Consider the following 16,762-nt stretch of genomic DNA (forward strand, 5'->3'; position numbering starts at 1 on the left):
CACTTTGAAGGCACAAGTCTTTCCACAAGACCTTGCTTGACGGTGGATAAGTTCTGTGTTTTTAATAACAATGAAAGTACTCTAGTTTTTCCATACGTTTCTTCCTATGTGTTTCTGTATGACAGAGATGATTGCATTATGGGAAAAACCTTAAACATTTACAAGAGGACAGTGCTGTATGCCCTGTTTCCGTGTTGTTTTATTTCTGAATGAGTGTTAACAAATTACCAATTAGAAGAAAATGCAGACTTTGATTTTGTTTTGCTGTCTCTAAGACAGTCTTGATTCCCTTGCTTCTTGCCCTGGACCCCAAGAACAATAGTGTATTCCTCTCAGTTTTGTCTCAATGTGCTTCCAGGCTCGTTTTTGGACAGTACGTCGCCCCTCCTGGCAATTGCTGCCTGCACAGCCCTGGGTGAAATTGGCAGAAATGGTCCCCTCCCGATCCCCAGTGAGGGATCTGGCTTCACCAAATTGCATCTTGTAGAAAGCTTACTGAATAGAATACCCTCCAGTAAAGAAACAAATAAGGCAAGTCTCTCCTTTTTTCCCCTTCTTCTGGAATTCTTTCTATTCACAGATATGTAAATGAGCAAAAACGCAGTTGTAATGAGGATAGATGACAGTGCAGCTGGAGGAAGAATTTAATGTAAAAAAAGAATGATAAAGTTTAGGTGACTATTTAGTTTTGATTTAGGGGTGATGTGTGTACAACTTCTGTGCATCATTTGGCCTCAGTTTTTCCAATTTAGGCCCGTAACTGTTAGGATTTGGGTAAAGAACTAGCTGCATCAGGTAATTCTGTCATGCAGAAGTGGATAATAAAGTGTTAAATAGTTGTTATCACTTTTGTAATTTTAAAATCTAAATCTTAACCTCTGACAGCGAAAATGGTTTTAAGAAGTCTGGGTGTTAGGAAGCAGCGTGAGTAATATCTGAGGAGAAGGACAGTTGTCATGTTTTAGGTTCAGATAAGCATTTTCATAAACTTTAAAACATATTTGTGATCAGAGTACCTCAGTGTTGAAGTATAACATGATTTAACGAGCAAATAAATCCATTTACTACAAATTTAATAAACACATAATCTTATTCTTGATCTAGGTTCTGTTTAAAACTTCCTGAGATTATCACAGTGTAGTTTTGTTAGCTATTATTAACTAATTAGTGATCACCAACCATTGTTGAGCACTTAAAATGTGCCAGGGGTATACTAAGTGGTTCATATATGTTAATGGAACTCTCTGGAAGGTCTAGTGAAGTAGGTACAGTTGTCATCTCTTTTTTCCCAGATGGTGAAATGGAATCACAGAGAGTGGAATAACTTGCCTAAGGTCACACACCTGTAAAGGCTGCTAACATAGTTAAGCTGTGATTTGATCTTAGGTCCTCTGGGCCCAGAATCTACATTTATAAACAGTTTGATGGATAATAAACCTAGTTAAAGGCTTTCTTCTTCTTTTGCAGCCATGGACCCTTAATGAACTCAGTTTTATGTCTTTCTACCTCCAATGTCTTATACACATAATTCTGTAAAATTGCATACTTTAAAAAAAATACTTGCATGCTTCAGTGCTTTAGACAGACTGCCCTCCCTGTCATCTCATTTTGGAAACACTGTTCTGGGATAAAGCTGTTACGTACTTTGTTTTTAAAAAAAAAAAATTCTCTGGTTTTCTAGATGAAAGAACGAGCAATCCAAACACTGGGATATTTTCCAGTTGGGGATGGAGAGTTTCCTCACCAGAAACTCCTCTTGCAAGGTCTGATGGATTCTGTGGAGGTATTTATATTGCTATGTGATTGTTAGTTATTCAAACAAAAGGCATTTTTTAGCTAGAGTTTTGCATGCTGTGAGATTTTATTTTTATTTTTTTTTAGCGTTTTCATCTCTTTATTTGAGAGAGAGAGAGCACGGGGAGGGGGGTGGGGAAGGGAGGGGTAGAGGAAAGAGTGAGAAGCAGACTTCCTGCTGAGCAGGGAGCCGGATGCAGGGCTCAATCTCAGGACCCTGGGATCATGACCTGAGCCAAAGGCAGATGCTTAACTGTGTGAGCCACCCAAGGTGCCCCTGCATGCTGTAAGATTTTAAATTAAACCTTTATTCATTTATTCACCAAGTACTTACTGAGTACCAGCCTTGGGCTTACCACTTTGGTATGCATAGCATTGACTAAATCACCTTCATGGGAAAGTCCTTTCCTCTTAGTTTTTGAGTAAAGCCCGCTTCAGTGTGGCCAGAAGGGGAGACTCACCCAGTCAGCTAGATGTGGGAAGTGGGTGCTGGTATTCCAGTCGCTCTTGAGTCAGGTGGCCAAGCTTCTGTCATCTGGATAAATTTCTAGCATTGTTGGGAAGGCCTACAAGCAGGCAGTCGCTGGTTCCGTGTCATAAGTCTTAACATGGCCCGACGTGGCCCCTCGTCTAGGCTTGATTCTCGTTACTTGCTCACATTTTTGTACCCCAGCCTCTTAATCTTCTTTGCTCTGAGCTGTTGAAAGAGGACCATGCCCTTTTTTGGGTTGCTGCTGAACTAGAGTAGATTCTCTAGCTATTGGGCTTTCCTGACTCTCATACTTTTTCTTCACAGCATTTAGCACAGTTTCTAATTTCCCACTAGACTGAAGGCAAAGTCTGTTCCAATCCCCATTATGAAACAGGTGCCTCACAGTGTGATTGGAAATAGTAGGACCTCAGTAAATGTGGGAAGAGTAAATGAAGAGACGTTTGCATGTCAGGGAATAGACTTACAAGGGAGGGTGTGAGTACTTCTGTCTGGAGACTTGGTGCAGGTTTTTGGAGGCAAGGTAGCTGCTGGGCCTGGAAGGATGGGCGGGAGGTGGGAGGCAGGAAGCAGGTTGGAGTTGAGGACTAAGGCCACTGAGTGACAGAGCCAGTATTAGGATCCAGGTCTCTGGACTCATAATCCAGTATTTTTAATGTGAATTTTTTGAGAATGGATTATATACACCAGGTTCTCCCTGGTGGCATTGACATTGTAACCACTTGGGGAAAAGCTTATAGGTTCCGCTTTCTTATCTTACACCTTTTTAAATAAATAAATAAATAAATTAATTAATTATCTTTTTAGAGAGAGCACGCATGTGTGTGGACATGATGAGGGAGGACAGAGAGGGAGGGAGAGAGAATCTTAAGCAGGCTCCATGCTCAGCATGGAGCCCAACTTGGGTCTCATGACCCTGAGATCATGATCTGAGCCAAAATCAAGAGTCGGATGCTTAATGGACTGAGCCACCCAGGGACCCCAAAGCTTCATTTATTTAAATAAAACCAGAAGAAATCCATCTCTCTCATAAATTTTTAAAGAAGAAAAAGGGGAAACATTTGAAAACAGGCACAGAAAATGAACCCTTACTATAGGATCCTCTGTGTTGACCTACCTTTTCTCTGCTTAGAATTTCCAAAGACGCTTTTGACCAGGGGAGCTGCAGAAGTGAAGCCCTAAAATTCTTTTTCCACAGATTAGGAAGCATCGGGCATCAGAACTTGATGCCTCATTGAGAGAGGAGAGCATTTGGTTGATTGAGCTTAGGAGTGGCTGGCCGCACTGTGGTCTGTGTGCTTGGTAGAGTTCTCTCAAAGGTCACTATTCCCATGCCCCTCATGGGAACTCTGTTCTTCATTCTCTTCTTAGTCCCCAAATACTTAGCTGTTTTCCAGTTTATAGGAAACAGAAAAAGGTCAAAGGAAACTAAGGTCCCGTTCCATGTTGAGTGCTTCATGCTTCTGAAACCTGTCAAAAAAATTTTTTTCATAAGATTTTATTTATTTATTTGAGAGACAGAGAGCGAGCCTGAGCACAAGCAGGGGGGAGGGGCAGACGGAGAGGAAGAAGCAGACTCTCCACTGAGCAGGGAGCCCGACATGGGGCTCGATTCCAGGACCCCAAGATCATGATCTGAGCTGGAGTCAGACGCTTAACCGACTGAGCCACCCAGGCGCCCGAACTTATCAAAATTTCTAAACCAAATTAAAAAAAATTTGAGGGGTGCCTGGGCGGCTCAGTAGGTTAAGTGTCCCGACTCTTGATTTTGGTTCAGGTTGTGATCTCAGGGCCATGAGATTGAGCCCCCGTGTCGGGCTCTCCACTGGATGTGGAGCCTCTTTAAGATTCTCTTTCTCCTTCCCCCTTTACCCCTGCCCCCTGGCCTCCACCCCCTGCTCTCTTGTGTGTGCTTTCAAAAAAATTTAAAAAATTTGAGGATATACTATATAGAATTTTCTTAATGTTTGATTTTTGAAACAATTTCAAACTTACGATGCAGTTGTAAGAATAGCGTGAAGAACTCCTGTTCTTGCTGGATTATTAACGTGCTGTTGAAGCTCTTGAAGCCTGCTGGCTCTTCATGGATCTCTTACCTCTATCCTCTTTTATCCAGATACACCAAATTTTACCATTATACTGCATTGTTTCTCTCTTTTTTTTTAATGATTTTTTATTATGTTATGTTAGTCACCACACAGCATATCCTTAGTTTTTGATGTAATGTTCCATGATTCATTGTTTGTGCACTGTCTCTTTTATCGGAAGCACTGGAGAGTAGCTCAGAGACACCCTGTAGTTTAACAGAGCACAGAGGAGGTGTTAATAAGTTGCAGTGGCTGCTATTCGTTGTGCCGGTACTGCACACCACGTGTCCGCCGGGAGCTTTATGTACGTTACCCTCATTTCCTTCTCACAGCCCGACGAGGAGGGTGTTACGCCCGCGTCACAAACGAAGTTGAGGCTCGGTTTAAATAAGTGTATGTAGCTGGTGAGAGACAGATGAGAATTTGTCCCGAGACCTGTACGGCTTCAGTCCATACCCTTTCCTCCCCAGATGAAAAATCCCTGCTTAGTGGTTCTCTGCTGAGGGTGAAGAGGGCAGCGTGGGGTCGGAGAAAGATCTTCAGGTCATTTTTACATTGTCCGTTCCCTCCCCTCGCCTCCCCGTCTGAGCCGCGGATTAGGTGAGAGCAATCCAGGCAAAAGAGTAAACACAGACCAGGTTGACTGGCGGGATCCGAAGCAGCCGTTGTGCGGACATGGACGTCTTTGGGAAATGTTCTCTGATTCACGGCTTCTGTGTCCGCTGTCGCAGGCCAAGCAGCTGGAACTGCAGTTCACCGTCGGCGAGGCCATCACCAGTGCGGCCGTAGGGACGAGCTCGGTGGCTGCCCGCGACGCCTGGCTGCTGACGGAGGACGAGTACACCCCCCCTGCTGGTACCTCCCTCAAGTCGCCCTTTCTGGTCTTGTTACCGCATTTGAAGCGCAAGAAAAAATCTATGCGTTCCATGTTAACTCTTTTGCAGATATTTATATATGTCTTATCAGTTTGGTTTAGTCAAGAAAAATAGTTGGTTAAAGGAGAGTGAACACAACAAAATGAATGAGAACTTCTTTTTTTAGTTCTTTGGGAAGCAAGGGAGTTAGCTCTGTATTACCTACAAACCCGTGCTCTTTCCTGAAGGGTTGGCGTGGTTAGCCAGTTTCAAAGTCACAGCATAGGTACATTTCCACGTTACATGTCCCTTAATCCTTTGTCACGTAGGGAAGCCTCAGGGTCTTCTGCTCACGCTCCACGTGCCTCTGCACTGACGGTGCTCTGGCTTTTCGTGACGACACGGGCGAGGGAGTGTGTGGTTTCTGACTACACGTTATAGGTACTGCGGTTTCGTGTGTCTTGTGGTTCTGAACTGGCTGATTATGAGCTCCTTCAGCAGCTGAACACCTTAGTCATTTAGACTTGAATGTGTTCAGGATTGTTGTATTGAGTAAATACTGAGTAAAATTTAATTTTTCAGGGTACTCTGTTCATTTATTTTAATTGCTGCTTATCATTCCTTTCGCCCCGCCCCGCCCCCCCCCCCCAGGAGCCAAAGTGAATGATGTGGTCCCCTGGGTATTGGATGTGATTTTAAATAAACATATCGTCAGCCCCAACCCACACGTGAGGCAAGCGGCCTGCATCTGGCTCCTTTCCCTTGTGAGGAAGCTAAGTACCCATAAAGAGGTGAAGGTAAGCCGCGCGAGAAATGCGCTCAGCACTGCTGGAAAGTGTCTTTGAAATATTTATGATGAGAAGGTGATAGGAAGGAAAGTATATGAAGGGGAGGGCCACTAGCCAGTACCCGATGCTTTGGAAGAGGCTGTGCGCGAAGGAGCAGCCTGGTGCACACTGGCTGGGAGGTGATTCTCAGCTTGAGGGCGTGAGGTCGGGTGCTCAGGGTGGGGAGGCCGAGGGTGCAGCAGGCCACCCGTAAGCGCACAGCCCTCAGAGACAGCACTGCAGGCTTTGTGGCTGTCTTGGGTCGGAAGACTCTTACGAGGCGCAGTATGCCCAGAGAGAAGATTCTTACCCTCCCTTATCTACCAAGAGGCAGAGTTTGTGTTCTAAACGCCTGTTTTCTCCTTTCAGTCTCACCTTAAAGAAATTCAGAGCGCATTTGTTTCCGTTTTGTCGGAAAATGATGGTAAGTTATTGGTAAATATTTGATTTCCAAACTTCGTTAAGCTTGTATTTTAAATTAAAAAAAATCTAGATTAATGAACATAATAGAAGGAACACAGGAGGGGCGCCTGGGTGGCACAGCGGTTAAGCGTCTGCCTTGGCTCAGGGCGTGATCCCAGCGTTATGGGATCGAGCCCCACATTGGGCTCCTCCGCTATGAGCCTGCTTCTTCCTCTCCCACTCCTCCTGCTTGTGTTCCCTCTCTCGCTGGCTGTCTCTCTCTCTGTCAAATAAATAAATAAAATCTTTAAAAAAAAAAAAAGGAACACAGGAAAGTCGATTCTTTTTGGTTGATTTGATTGATTAGATCGTGTTGTTCAGTTTCACATTTAAAAAATGGAGCCAACTGAGGGTGGCTGGAGGGGAAGGGGGTGGGGGGATGGGCGTCACTGGGTGATGGGCATTAAGGAGGGCATGTGATGTAATGAGCACTGGGTGTTACAGAAGACTGATGAATCACTGACCTGTACCTCTGAAACTAATAATACACTCTCTGTTAATTGAATTTAAATTAAGAAAAAAAAGGTCATCAAAAATGAAAAAAAAATGGAGCCGAGGCCTTCTTTAACATTAGTGTTTATAAATAATAGCTTTTTTCTATCTCTGGTTCCTTTCCTGTTTGTGATGTAAGCCAGGAGAAAGCAAATGTGTTAGACATTTAAATAATAGCTTTGTTTTGTAAATTGTTTTAAACATACAGTCTTATATTGACTTCTTTTTTTAAAAAATTGGCTGCGGGTATATTGAAATCCGTGAGGCTGTGTACCACAAGTAGTACACAGAACACTAAGGCCCAGCGGGTCGACTTGGTTTGTGAGTTGGCTCTTTTGTGAACATAGTTCTCATTTACAGGGACCTTTGGTGTCATGTCCACTGAGATGATTTAATATGTTTTAACAAAATAATCAGATTGATTATGTTTTCATATCTTGACTTTGATATCATTTTGGATATCTGTTACAACTTTTTAAAAAATCTGACAATGGCCAGAAGACAAATTTTTCTTAAACTAATACTATTTTGTTTGACTTTTGTGCAGAACTTAGCCAAGATGTTGCCTCAAAAGGCCTTGGGTTGGTGTATGAACTGGGCAATGAACAAGATCAGCAGGAATTGGTTTCTACACTTGTAGAGACACTTATGACTGGCAAAAGGTACAGTGAACTTGCACATTTCAGATTTGAACATGTACAGCAAGGTTTGCACGTACTGAGAATATGCATTAGAAGAAGGAAAATTGAGCATTTGATGTTCCTGTTTATTAAGTCTTTAAATTGCAAGTCAGGGACTGTTATGTGGTGGATAGCAGTTTCTTTATTCAGTGTATACTGTTGAGACAGTAAAGTGAAGTAAACTGAACTACTGTTTAGAAACAGGCCAGTAGGTCAAGCTTTGAAAGTTGAATGATCTCAGGACAATCAAAGCATTGGATTATAGTAATACAGTAATCGCTATTGGTTAAATGAAAATGAAGATGTGGAGGGGAAGCTTGTGTGTCTTTCATAGTCTGATTTGTGAAGAGGATGAGAGGGGCAGGCATTCTTGTAATTGGTTACTGCTTTATGTTGCCTTCCTTTCAGGGGAGATGATTTTTAATGCATGACCACCTGTAATTCAGTTTAACTTTATGTGGAATGTCTTTTGTATCTCTTTGTCCATCCTAGAGTTAGTTTTACAGAATTCTCAGGCTGATCGGAAAGGATTTAGTTGACTTTAACATCTTGCACACAGTCGCTACCTGCTATGGGATTTGATTTGATCAGTTTATAAAAGGAATGAATCAATTAGTTGAATGCTGGTATGAAAAATTTGAGGCTAATTTAAAGTCTTACTGTTGTTTTGCTTTAGAGCTAAACATGAAGTTTCTGGAGAGACAGTGGTATTTCAAGGGGGAAGCCTTGGCAAAACACCCGATGGGTAAGTGTGCCAAATCTGTTGATCAATCATCATTAACACCTTTAGTCTGTGAATGGAGCACTCATGACACTGATTTCCACCCTTCTAGGAAATGGGTGTTAGTGGAAGAAGAAAACTTCTGTGGGGAAAGCATAGTGTCTCAGATTGGGGTTCTTGGGAACAGACTCTGAGGTGGAGGTTTGTCTGCTGGAAGCTGATGAAGAGCGCCCCAAGCTCATCACCTGGGGGAGTGAGGAGGCAGGAGAGGGCTGATGGCCCAAGGAGGAGCTGACCTGCTGCCAGCCCTTAAGCAGATCCTGACCCCTGGAACTGGACTCAGCTGGCCCTTCAGAGTTGTCCCGCTTTGAGGGGCCAAGTCTTTACCTGGCTTCACATCCCCTCAGTGACTCGCCGTTGGTGGTGGGCTACTCTGGAGGAGGACCTGACCTTGGACTGAGGGCAGTTCCGTTAGCTCCCAGCCAGCTGAGTCGTGAGGGGCGGTCTGGCAGCACAGCTCGGCTTCCACTGCACCTCGTTTTTTGGTGGGGGCAGCTCTGCTTGGTATTGTGGGGTCCACCAATTTAGCATTTCCAATTTATTCCTAGAGCCTTACCTCCTTTATCTTATCATTATTCTCTTGTGGTTATGCTGATGCTTTTTCTCTAAAAGCCCTCAGGTCAAACTGTGCAAGGCTGGGCCTTGCTGCGGCATCACACAGAGCCCTGCTTCAGTGTTGTCTGCAACACCAGGAAGCAGCCATTTGTTCTGTCCTTGACTTTCTCCCGTAGCTCACTGTTTCCACATCGAAAATTATTTTTGTTCCTCTTACTCTCCCTATAGACTTTTTCTGAGTTTTTTGAAAAGTGCTTTCTTTTCACAGAATAACTAATACAAACGATCAGGTATTTGTTCAGAGGAAAGTTAATGGACTTAAAAGGAGTTATCAAGATAGGGTGCTGCAGTCTTACAATTTGTATGGAACCACAACAGACCCTGAATAGCCAAAGCCATCTTGAAAAAGAAAAGTGAAGCCCAGAGGTATCACAATTCTAGACTTGCAGCTGTATTAGAAAGCCATAGTAATCAAAACAGTATGGTACTGGCACAAAAATAGACACATATATTAATGGAACAGAATAGAAAATCCAGGAACTTGTAATTATGTGGTCAGTTAATCTTTGACAAAGCAGGAAAGAATATCCGATAGGAAAAAGACCGTCTCTTCAACAATTGGTGCTGGGAAAACTGGACCACTTTCTTACACCATACACAGAAATAAAGTAAAAATGGATTAAAGATCTAAATGTGAGACCTAAAACCAGAAAAATCCTGTTAAGAGAACATAGTAACCTCTTTGACATTGGCCAAAGCAGCTTCTTTCTAGAGAGGTCTCCTGAGGCAAGGGAAACAAAAGCAAAAATAAACTACTGGGACTACATCAAATTAAAAAGCTTCTGCACAGTAAAGGAAACAATCAGCAAAACTAAGGGAACCTATGGAATGGGAGAAGATATTTGCAAATGACATAGCTGATAAAGGGTTAGTATCTAACACATACAAAGAACTGATACAACTCAACACCCAAAAAAAACAATCTAATTAAGAAATGGGCAGAAGACATGAACAGGCATTTCTCCAAAGACGACATACAGATGGCCAACAGACACATGAGAAGGTGCTCAACATCACTCGTCATCAGGGAAACGCAAGTCAAACCTACAGTGAGATACCACCTCACACCTGTCAGAATGGCTAAAATCAACAGGTGCTGGCAATGATGTGGAGAAAAAGGAACCCTCTTATACTATTCATGGGAATGCAAACTGGTACATCATTGTGGAAAACAGTACAGAGCTTCCTCGGAAAGTTAACAATGGAACTCCCCTATCATCCGGCAGTCATACTACTGGGTATTTACCCAGATAATACAGAAATACTAATTCCAAGGGGTACATGCACCCCTACGTTTATAGCAGCATTGTCTACAGTAGCCAAGATACGGAAGCAGCCCGGCTGTTCACTGAGATAGGTGAATGGATAGAGAAGATGGTACATACGTACATACACAGATGATAAAGAAGGTATATAGACACACACAATAGAGTATTATTCAGACATAAAAAAAGAATGAAATCTTGCCATTTCCGACAATGTGGATGGAGCTGGGGAGTATGATGCCAAGTGAAATAAGTCAGAGAAAGACAAATTCCGTATGACGTCACTCACATGTGGAATTTAAGCAACAAAACAAATGATCATTTGGGAAAAAAGAGAGGAAAACCAAGAAACAGACTCTTGAATATAGAGAACAGACTGATGGCTACCAGAGGGGAGGCAGTGGGGGGACGGGTGAAATAGGTGATGGGGGTCAAGGCGGGCACTTGTGATGAGCACTGGGGGATGTACAGCAGTGTCGAATCACTGCATCGTACGCCTGAAACTAATATAACGCTATGGTGGCTAACTGGAATTAAAATAAAAACCTAAAAATGATTGGGGTGCTGTAGCTTAGAAAAGACTTAGGGATGACAGAAGTTGTCTTTAAGCGACTCTCCTAATTCTGAGAGGGATTGGGGCGCAGTGTAACAGGGAATTACTGAGCTCCGTCCCGGGTGGTGAGGGGGTCCCAGGGCTTTCAGGTCATTTACCTGACGTTGTCGGTAAGTGAACTAGGGTGGCTTTCTGTATTCCTCTCAACCTCATTCTCTTCCTCTGTGGTGATGAGATTGAGACCACAATTTAAAAATGTCCTGTTGATGTGGGCGATGTAACTTTTACGAGGCTGGAGACAGAGAAATACATTGTATACTTTTTGTTTGTTTCCAAGCCAGGGCCTCTCTACCTACAAGGAGCTTTGTTCTCTGGCAAGTGATCTTAGTCAGCCAGATCTGGTGTATAAATTTATGAATTTAGCCAACCATCATGCAATGTGGAACTCTAGGAAGGTAAGTTGCTGTCACTGGACGGTTTTTACTTACTTCCAAACCAAACCTGCTACATTGGCCAACAGTGGCGACTGATAAGCAGTATGTTTTGTAAAAGTCTGGAATTAGAGAGAGCCAGACCACCACGTGGCTGCTATAACTGACTGCTAACCTGGGACACCAATAAATCAGGGTCTATCCAGGGACAAGTTTGGGAGGGAGAATTTTGCGATCTTCATAGATTTAATATATTAATATTTTTACCACAGTAGACATGTCTGAGGCCCTTCATCCTTGTCTTATTTTTTTAGGGTGCTGCTTTTGGCTTTAATGTGATTGCCGCCAGAGCTGGGGAACAGCTGGCCCCTTTTCTGCCTCAGCTAGTTCCTCGTCTTTACCGTTACCAGTTTGATCCCAACCTGGGGATTCGACAGGCCATGACGAGTATTTGGAATGCATTGGTCACTGACAAATCAATGGCAAGTATCTGGATTTAAACCCGATGCTCATCTTTTTTTTCTGCTTTGTATATTTACCTGTTTAAGCAAATAAGCTTTCTTTCATTCCTTGCTTTCTCCCTTCTTTCAAGATGTCAGAGATGCTCATGGCCACATTTATCAAAATCTCAAGAATGGAAATAATCTAAATGTCCATGGGGTGGCTGGCTGAGGAAGGGGCAGGAGAGTCACACGAATGAGACACTGTGTCGATCGGTCCTGAACATACAGTGGAGGACAGGACGCAGTTCTGCCTTCAAGGAGCTCACTTTGTTGAGGAGCTAGACAAGGAAACAGGCGGTTACCATATATGGTTTTCTCTCTCGGTTTTCCGTATTCTGGCTGATGATTACGTGATTACACATGTAGACCCTGGGATTTCTCAGGGCTTGCCTCTGAGTACCTTTCACTCTCTTAACTTTACCTTTTGAGCTCAGCAGTTCCAGTGAATGTAAATGTCATCTTAATTGTGATGGTTCCCCCAGCCTTACACTTTTGGCCCAGACACGACTGTGCTCCTGACTTGCACATCCAGCTGCCTGCTTGATCTCTTCACTGGATGTTGTTTCATGATACGTTTGACGTAATGTGTCCAGAACAGGCCTTTCCCCTCTCTTCTCAACATTCATCCATTTATCCAAGTTTCGTGAAACTTGGTATCGTCCTGATTTTTGTCTGTTGTGCCCCTACTTAGAGTTAAATCCAGTAGCAAATTCTGTTGATTCTGTTGGCAAAGTATCTCTTGAATCCACTGTCTTCTGTCCTGGCAAACAGGGTGTCATCTCTCTCTGCTCTTTGCTTCCTTCATTTAATCAGCAGTAAAAGTGATTTAAAAAAAAAATTGGATTGTGCCATTTTGAGTTAAAATCCTAACTATGGCTTCATAGTTCACTTTAAATTTAAACTCTGTGATCCTTACCTTATCTTGGCAGTCCCTGCACATGATGTGGCTTTTCATCTCCAGTGTGCTTCTGTTCAGGGTGATAGGCCCTTGAGGGTTCAGCTTTGACCACTCTGGGAGAGTATTTGGTACCACTGGTCAGTCAAGCTCTGACAGGCCACTCGGCTTTCGGGATCTGAGTCCAGTGCACAGGCCGAGGTGATGTATCATCTCCTTATGAGAGAAAGGTGATAGATGAGATCGGTTCTCAATGGGTAGATGAGATAGTGTGCATGAGATCACTGTGGAGAATGTTTAGAGAACTGGACTTAGGAAGATGTCAGTTCATTAAATCTTAGGTGAGTTATTTACTTTTCTGTCCTGTCTTCTTACATATAAGTAGGGATAACAAAACCTTTCCTACCTGCAAGAGTAAAAGTGGAAAAGCCTTAAGTTTTTGTTCTTTTTTTTTTTTAAGATTTTTTTATATGAGGGAGAGGGCACACACATGACCAGGGAAAGGGACAGAGGGAGGGGCAGGTGGGGGGAAGGGAGAAACAGACTCCCTGCTGAGTGTGGAGCCTAGTGCGGCTCCCATTCCAGGCCCCTGAGACCATGACCAGAGCCAAAGTCAGACGCTTAACCAACTGAGCCATGCAGATGCCACCAAGCCTTAATTTTTGTTTTTTTTTTTTTAAAGATTTTGTTTATTTATTGGACAGAGAGACACAGCGAGAGAGGGAACACCAGCAGGGGGAGTGGGAGAGGGAGAAGCAGGCTTCCCGCCGGGCTCTGGGATCATGACCTGAGCCGAAGGCAGACGCTTAACGACTGAGCCACCCAGGCGCCCCCCAAGCTTTAAGTTTTGAGGTTCTTTGGATCAGTATAAGAACTGAGCCTACCATCAGTTAGTTGTTATTACCAAATCGTTAAGTGTATATCCAAACAAAACAGGCTTAAAAGATTCAACTCCCCTTTCGCTCTGAACAATCCTAATACTTCCTTATGTGCCAGGCACTGTGCACGTTACCAGGGATATGAAGACAAGTCAGACATTCTCCTTGTCCTTGGGGTCTCAGTGTGATGGAGCAGTGTAGTTACATACAGTCTGATATGACATGCTTAAGAAGGTGCTATGGGAACACAGAGGAGAGTAGGCCAGTCTTCTCGACGGAGGTGGTGCCTGATTTGAATCTTGAAGGACAAGCAGGAATTAGCCAGGCAAGCAAAAGATGGAAGGGGATTGTAGGGAGGGGTAGTATGTATCAAGGAATAAAGGTGAGATTGTACATGGTACCTTTGGAGCTGGATCGGTCACAGAGGGCTTTGTATCCATGCCTGGGTGGCTGGATTTTATTCTCGTGTCCTGAGGGAGACAAGAGAATCAAGTTTGCATTTTATTTATTTATTTTTTTAAAGATTTTATTTATTTATTTAACAGAGATAGCCAGCGAGAGAGGGAACACAAGCAGGGGGAGTGGGAGAGGAAGAAGCAGGCTCATAGCGGAGGAGCCTGATGTGGGGCTCGATCCCATAACGCCAGGATCACGCCCTGAGCCGAAGGCAGGCGCTTAACCGCTGTGCCACCCAGGCGCCCCAAGTTTGCATTTTAGAATGATCATTCTGGCAGCTGGCAGCAAGCAGAGTGGGGAGAGACTTGTGGGCTAAGACACCCAGAGACACTCAGGCTATTACCTGCAGAGACACGGTCAGTATGGTTGAAAGATTAATAACTTGACTGTTGAAGAATTTCACATTTTGAATGTTATCCTCTCTCTTTCATTAGGTGGATAAATATTTGAAGGAAATTCTTCAAGATTTGGTCAAGAACCTTACCAGCAATATGTGGCGAGTTCGAGAATCCAGGTACCATTTTTGGGAATAGAAGACTAGTCAAATATAACTGACTTTTTTTTTTTTTTTTTGGTTCAAATTTCCAAGCCTTATACTTTATGCAAAAGGAATAAATTAGTGTTACTAAAAAGCGTATTTTTGTTTGGGTTAGAGAGTTCTCTCTGCTTAACTATTTAAAACTCTAAAAAAACCCCTAGCTCTAGTCAGTGGTTTTTCTAAAGTGTCGTAGTTTATCTAAGTATGACATTAAAGTATATAAGTATGACGTGTTAAATTGGTAGACACCAGGATAGATACTGTCATGACTTTGTAGGGCATCATTTACTTAGATGTTTATATAATTTATTCAGTGCCTGTTACGGCTTGTCAGTGTGCTACGTGGGCGCACACTGGTAAATAAATGATGTATCCTCTCAAAGAGGCTGTATTGTAGTTGTGGGATGCAGACATCTGATGACCGTAAATGCCACGTGCGTGTGGGGTGTTTGAGGCGCCAAGAAGAGAATAGGCGTTGCTGTCCAGGAGTGAGGGGGTGGGAACTGGAAATACAGGCAGAATCCATATTCTTGTTTGATATGAATGTTTCATAGTAAAAGATTGAGCTTTCTTGATCATAAACTTGAAAACTAAATTGTTTATTTTCAGCTGTTTAGCTCTGAATGATTTATTGAGAGGAAGACCTTTAGATGACATCATTGATAAACTTCCAGAAATTTGGGAAACTCTTTTTCGAGTACAAGATGATATCAAGGTATCATAGAAATAAGTCTGCATTTATTCATAGAGTAACTTTAACTGGGATTGTTAAAATACGTACTTGGGTATTTCAAAATTCACTCTCTAGACAATTTTAAGAGACTGTAGTTTTCTCCCAAAGTTTCAGTCTTGATGTGTCTGTGATGTTGCAAGGTCCTTAGATCTAACTTGAATTGGCCTTTTTTTTTTTAAGGTAGCTACAGCCTTTCTTTCTTTTTTTTTTTTTTTTTTAAAGATTTTATTTATTTATTCAACAGAGATAGAGACAGCCAGCGAGAGAGGGAACACAAGCGGGGGGAGTGGGAGAGGAAGAAGCAGGCTCACAGCAGAGGAGCCTGATGTGGGGCTCGATCCCATAACGCCGGGATCACACCCTGAGCCAAAGGCAGACACTTAACCGCTGTGCCACCCAGGCGCCCCAACAGCCTTTCTTTCAATAGAGATTTCATGATGTTATTGATTAGGACAAGTAGCAGTTTGGAGATAATCCAGACAACCTCTACTTGATCAGTTTTATAAATTGGATCAGTTATTCCCAAATAACATGACCAATTCCTTTGAATTTTTCCTGGGCAATCTAAATTTTAGATATTTTGATATCTCACCATTAGAATTAGACACTTTAGTTTTACCTTTCTTTTTGCTTTATTCATAAGAGATTTTTGAAAGTCTTTTAGAATCCACATATAGATATTTATATGTTTGCATTTATAATACATTTAGTTTCTAAACTGTTATATATTTTTTTTAAGATTTATTTTTTTGAGAGAGAGAGATAGAGAGTGGGGGGGAGGGGCGGAGGGAGAGGGAGAAAGGGTCCCTAGCAGACTCTGTGCTGAGTGCAGATCCCCATGTGGGGCTCAGTCTCACAACCCTGAGATTATGACCTGAGCCAAAACCAAGAATCGGACACTTAACTGACTGTGCCACTCAGGGGCCCCTAAACTGTTATACTTTGTAGCCATATTTTTGTAAGGTCAAAATAGGTCATACCCAAAAAAATATATGCCATTATAATATGTTCCCTGATGGGCAGGAAGCCTAATGAAACACCATTTTTTTTTTTTTTAAGCTGGTATTGAAAGTAGGATTTTTCACTGATGTGTGTAGAGTCAGAGGTAGTTCAGTACACATTGCAGGGTGGATGGGAATGAAACGAATCCATATCATGCCATACTTTCCTCATTTTTAGGAATCTGTACGGAAAGCTGCAGAACTAGCTCTGAAAACTCTGAGCAAGGTGAAAACTCTTATCTTGTACTGGGAGGGCAGGTGGGGAGGGCTTTCTGTGGCCAGGACAACGACTTATTTTTTGTCCTATAAGTTGACCTTGAGTTGCAGTGACATGAAGTAATCGGCTTCGTGTTATAGTTCAGTGTTCTTACGGTGCCATTCTGCTAGAAAACTAGTATTTCTAGCAGAGAATATGTCTAGTCTCTTT

The 16,762-nt window shown here is 42.8% G+C and overlaps 1 protein-coding gene across 9 annotated transcripts in view; it reads left to right on the forward strand.

The window, feature by feature from the left end:
- The window catches only part of ECPAS (Ecm29 proteasome adaptor and scaffold), a 97,628-nt gene that overhangs the window by 59,816 nt on the left and 21,050 nt on the right, over positions 1 to 16,762 (forward strand). For all 9 annotated transcript variants that reach the window (XM_045814840.2, XM_045814842.2, XM_087869484.1 and 6 more), the window contains 12 exons: positions 359 to 531; positions 1,682 to 1,783; positions 5,103 to 5,226; positions 5,877 to 6,022; positions 6,422 to 6,476; positions 7,554 to 7,668; positions 8,363 to 8,431; positions 11,238 to 11,355; positions 11,646 to 11,813; positions 14,498 to 14,577; positions 15,211 to 15,316; positions 16,514 to 16,561. In XM_045814840.2, coding sequence (XP_045670796.2) covers positions 359 to 531; positions 1,682 to 1,783; positions 5,103 to 5,226; positions 5,877 to 6,022; positions 6,422 to 6,476; positions 7,554 to 7,668; positions 8,363 to 8,431; positions 11,238 to 11,355; positions 11,646 to 11,813; positions 14,498 to 14,577; positions 15,211 to 15,316; positions 16,514 to 16,561 — 1,304 coding nt within the window. The remainder of the gene's footprint in view (positions 1 to 358; positions 532 to 1,681; positions 1,784 to 5,102; positions 5,227 to 5,876; positions 6,023 to 6,421; positions 6,477 to 7,553; positions 7,669 to 8,362; positions 8,432 to 11,237; positions 11,356 to 11,645; positions 11,814 to 14,497; positions 14,578 to 15,210; positions 15,317 to 16,513; positions 16,562 to 16,762) is intronic.

Source organism: Ursus americanus, chromosome 18, assembly GCF_024610735.1.
Source record: "Ursus americanus isolate L20-20 chromosome 18, mUrsAme1.1.p, whole genome shotgun sequence".
NCBI lineage: Eukaryota > Metazoa > Chordata > Mammalia > Carnivora > Ursidae > Ursus > Ursus americanus.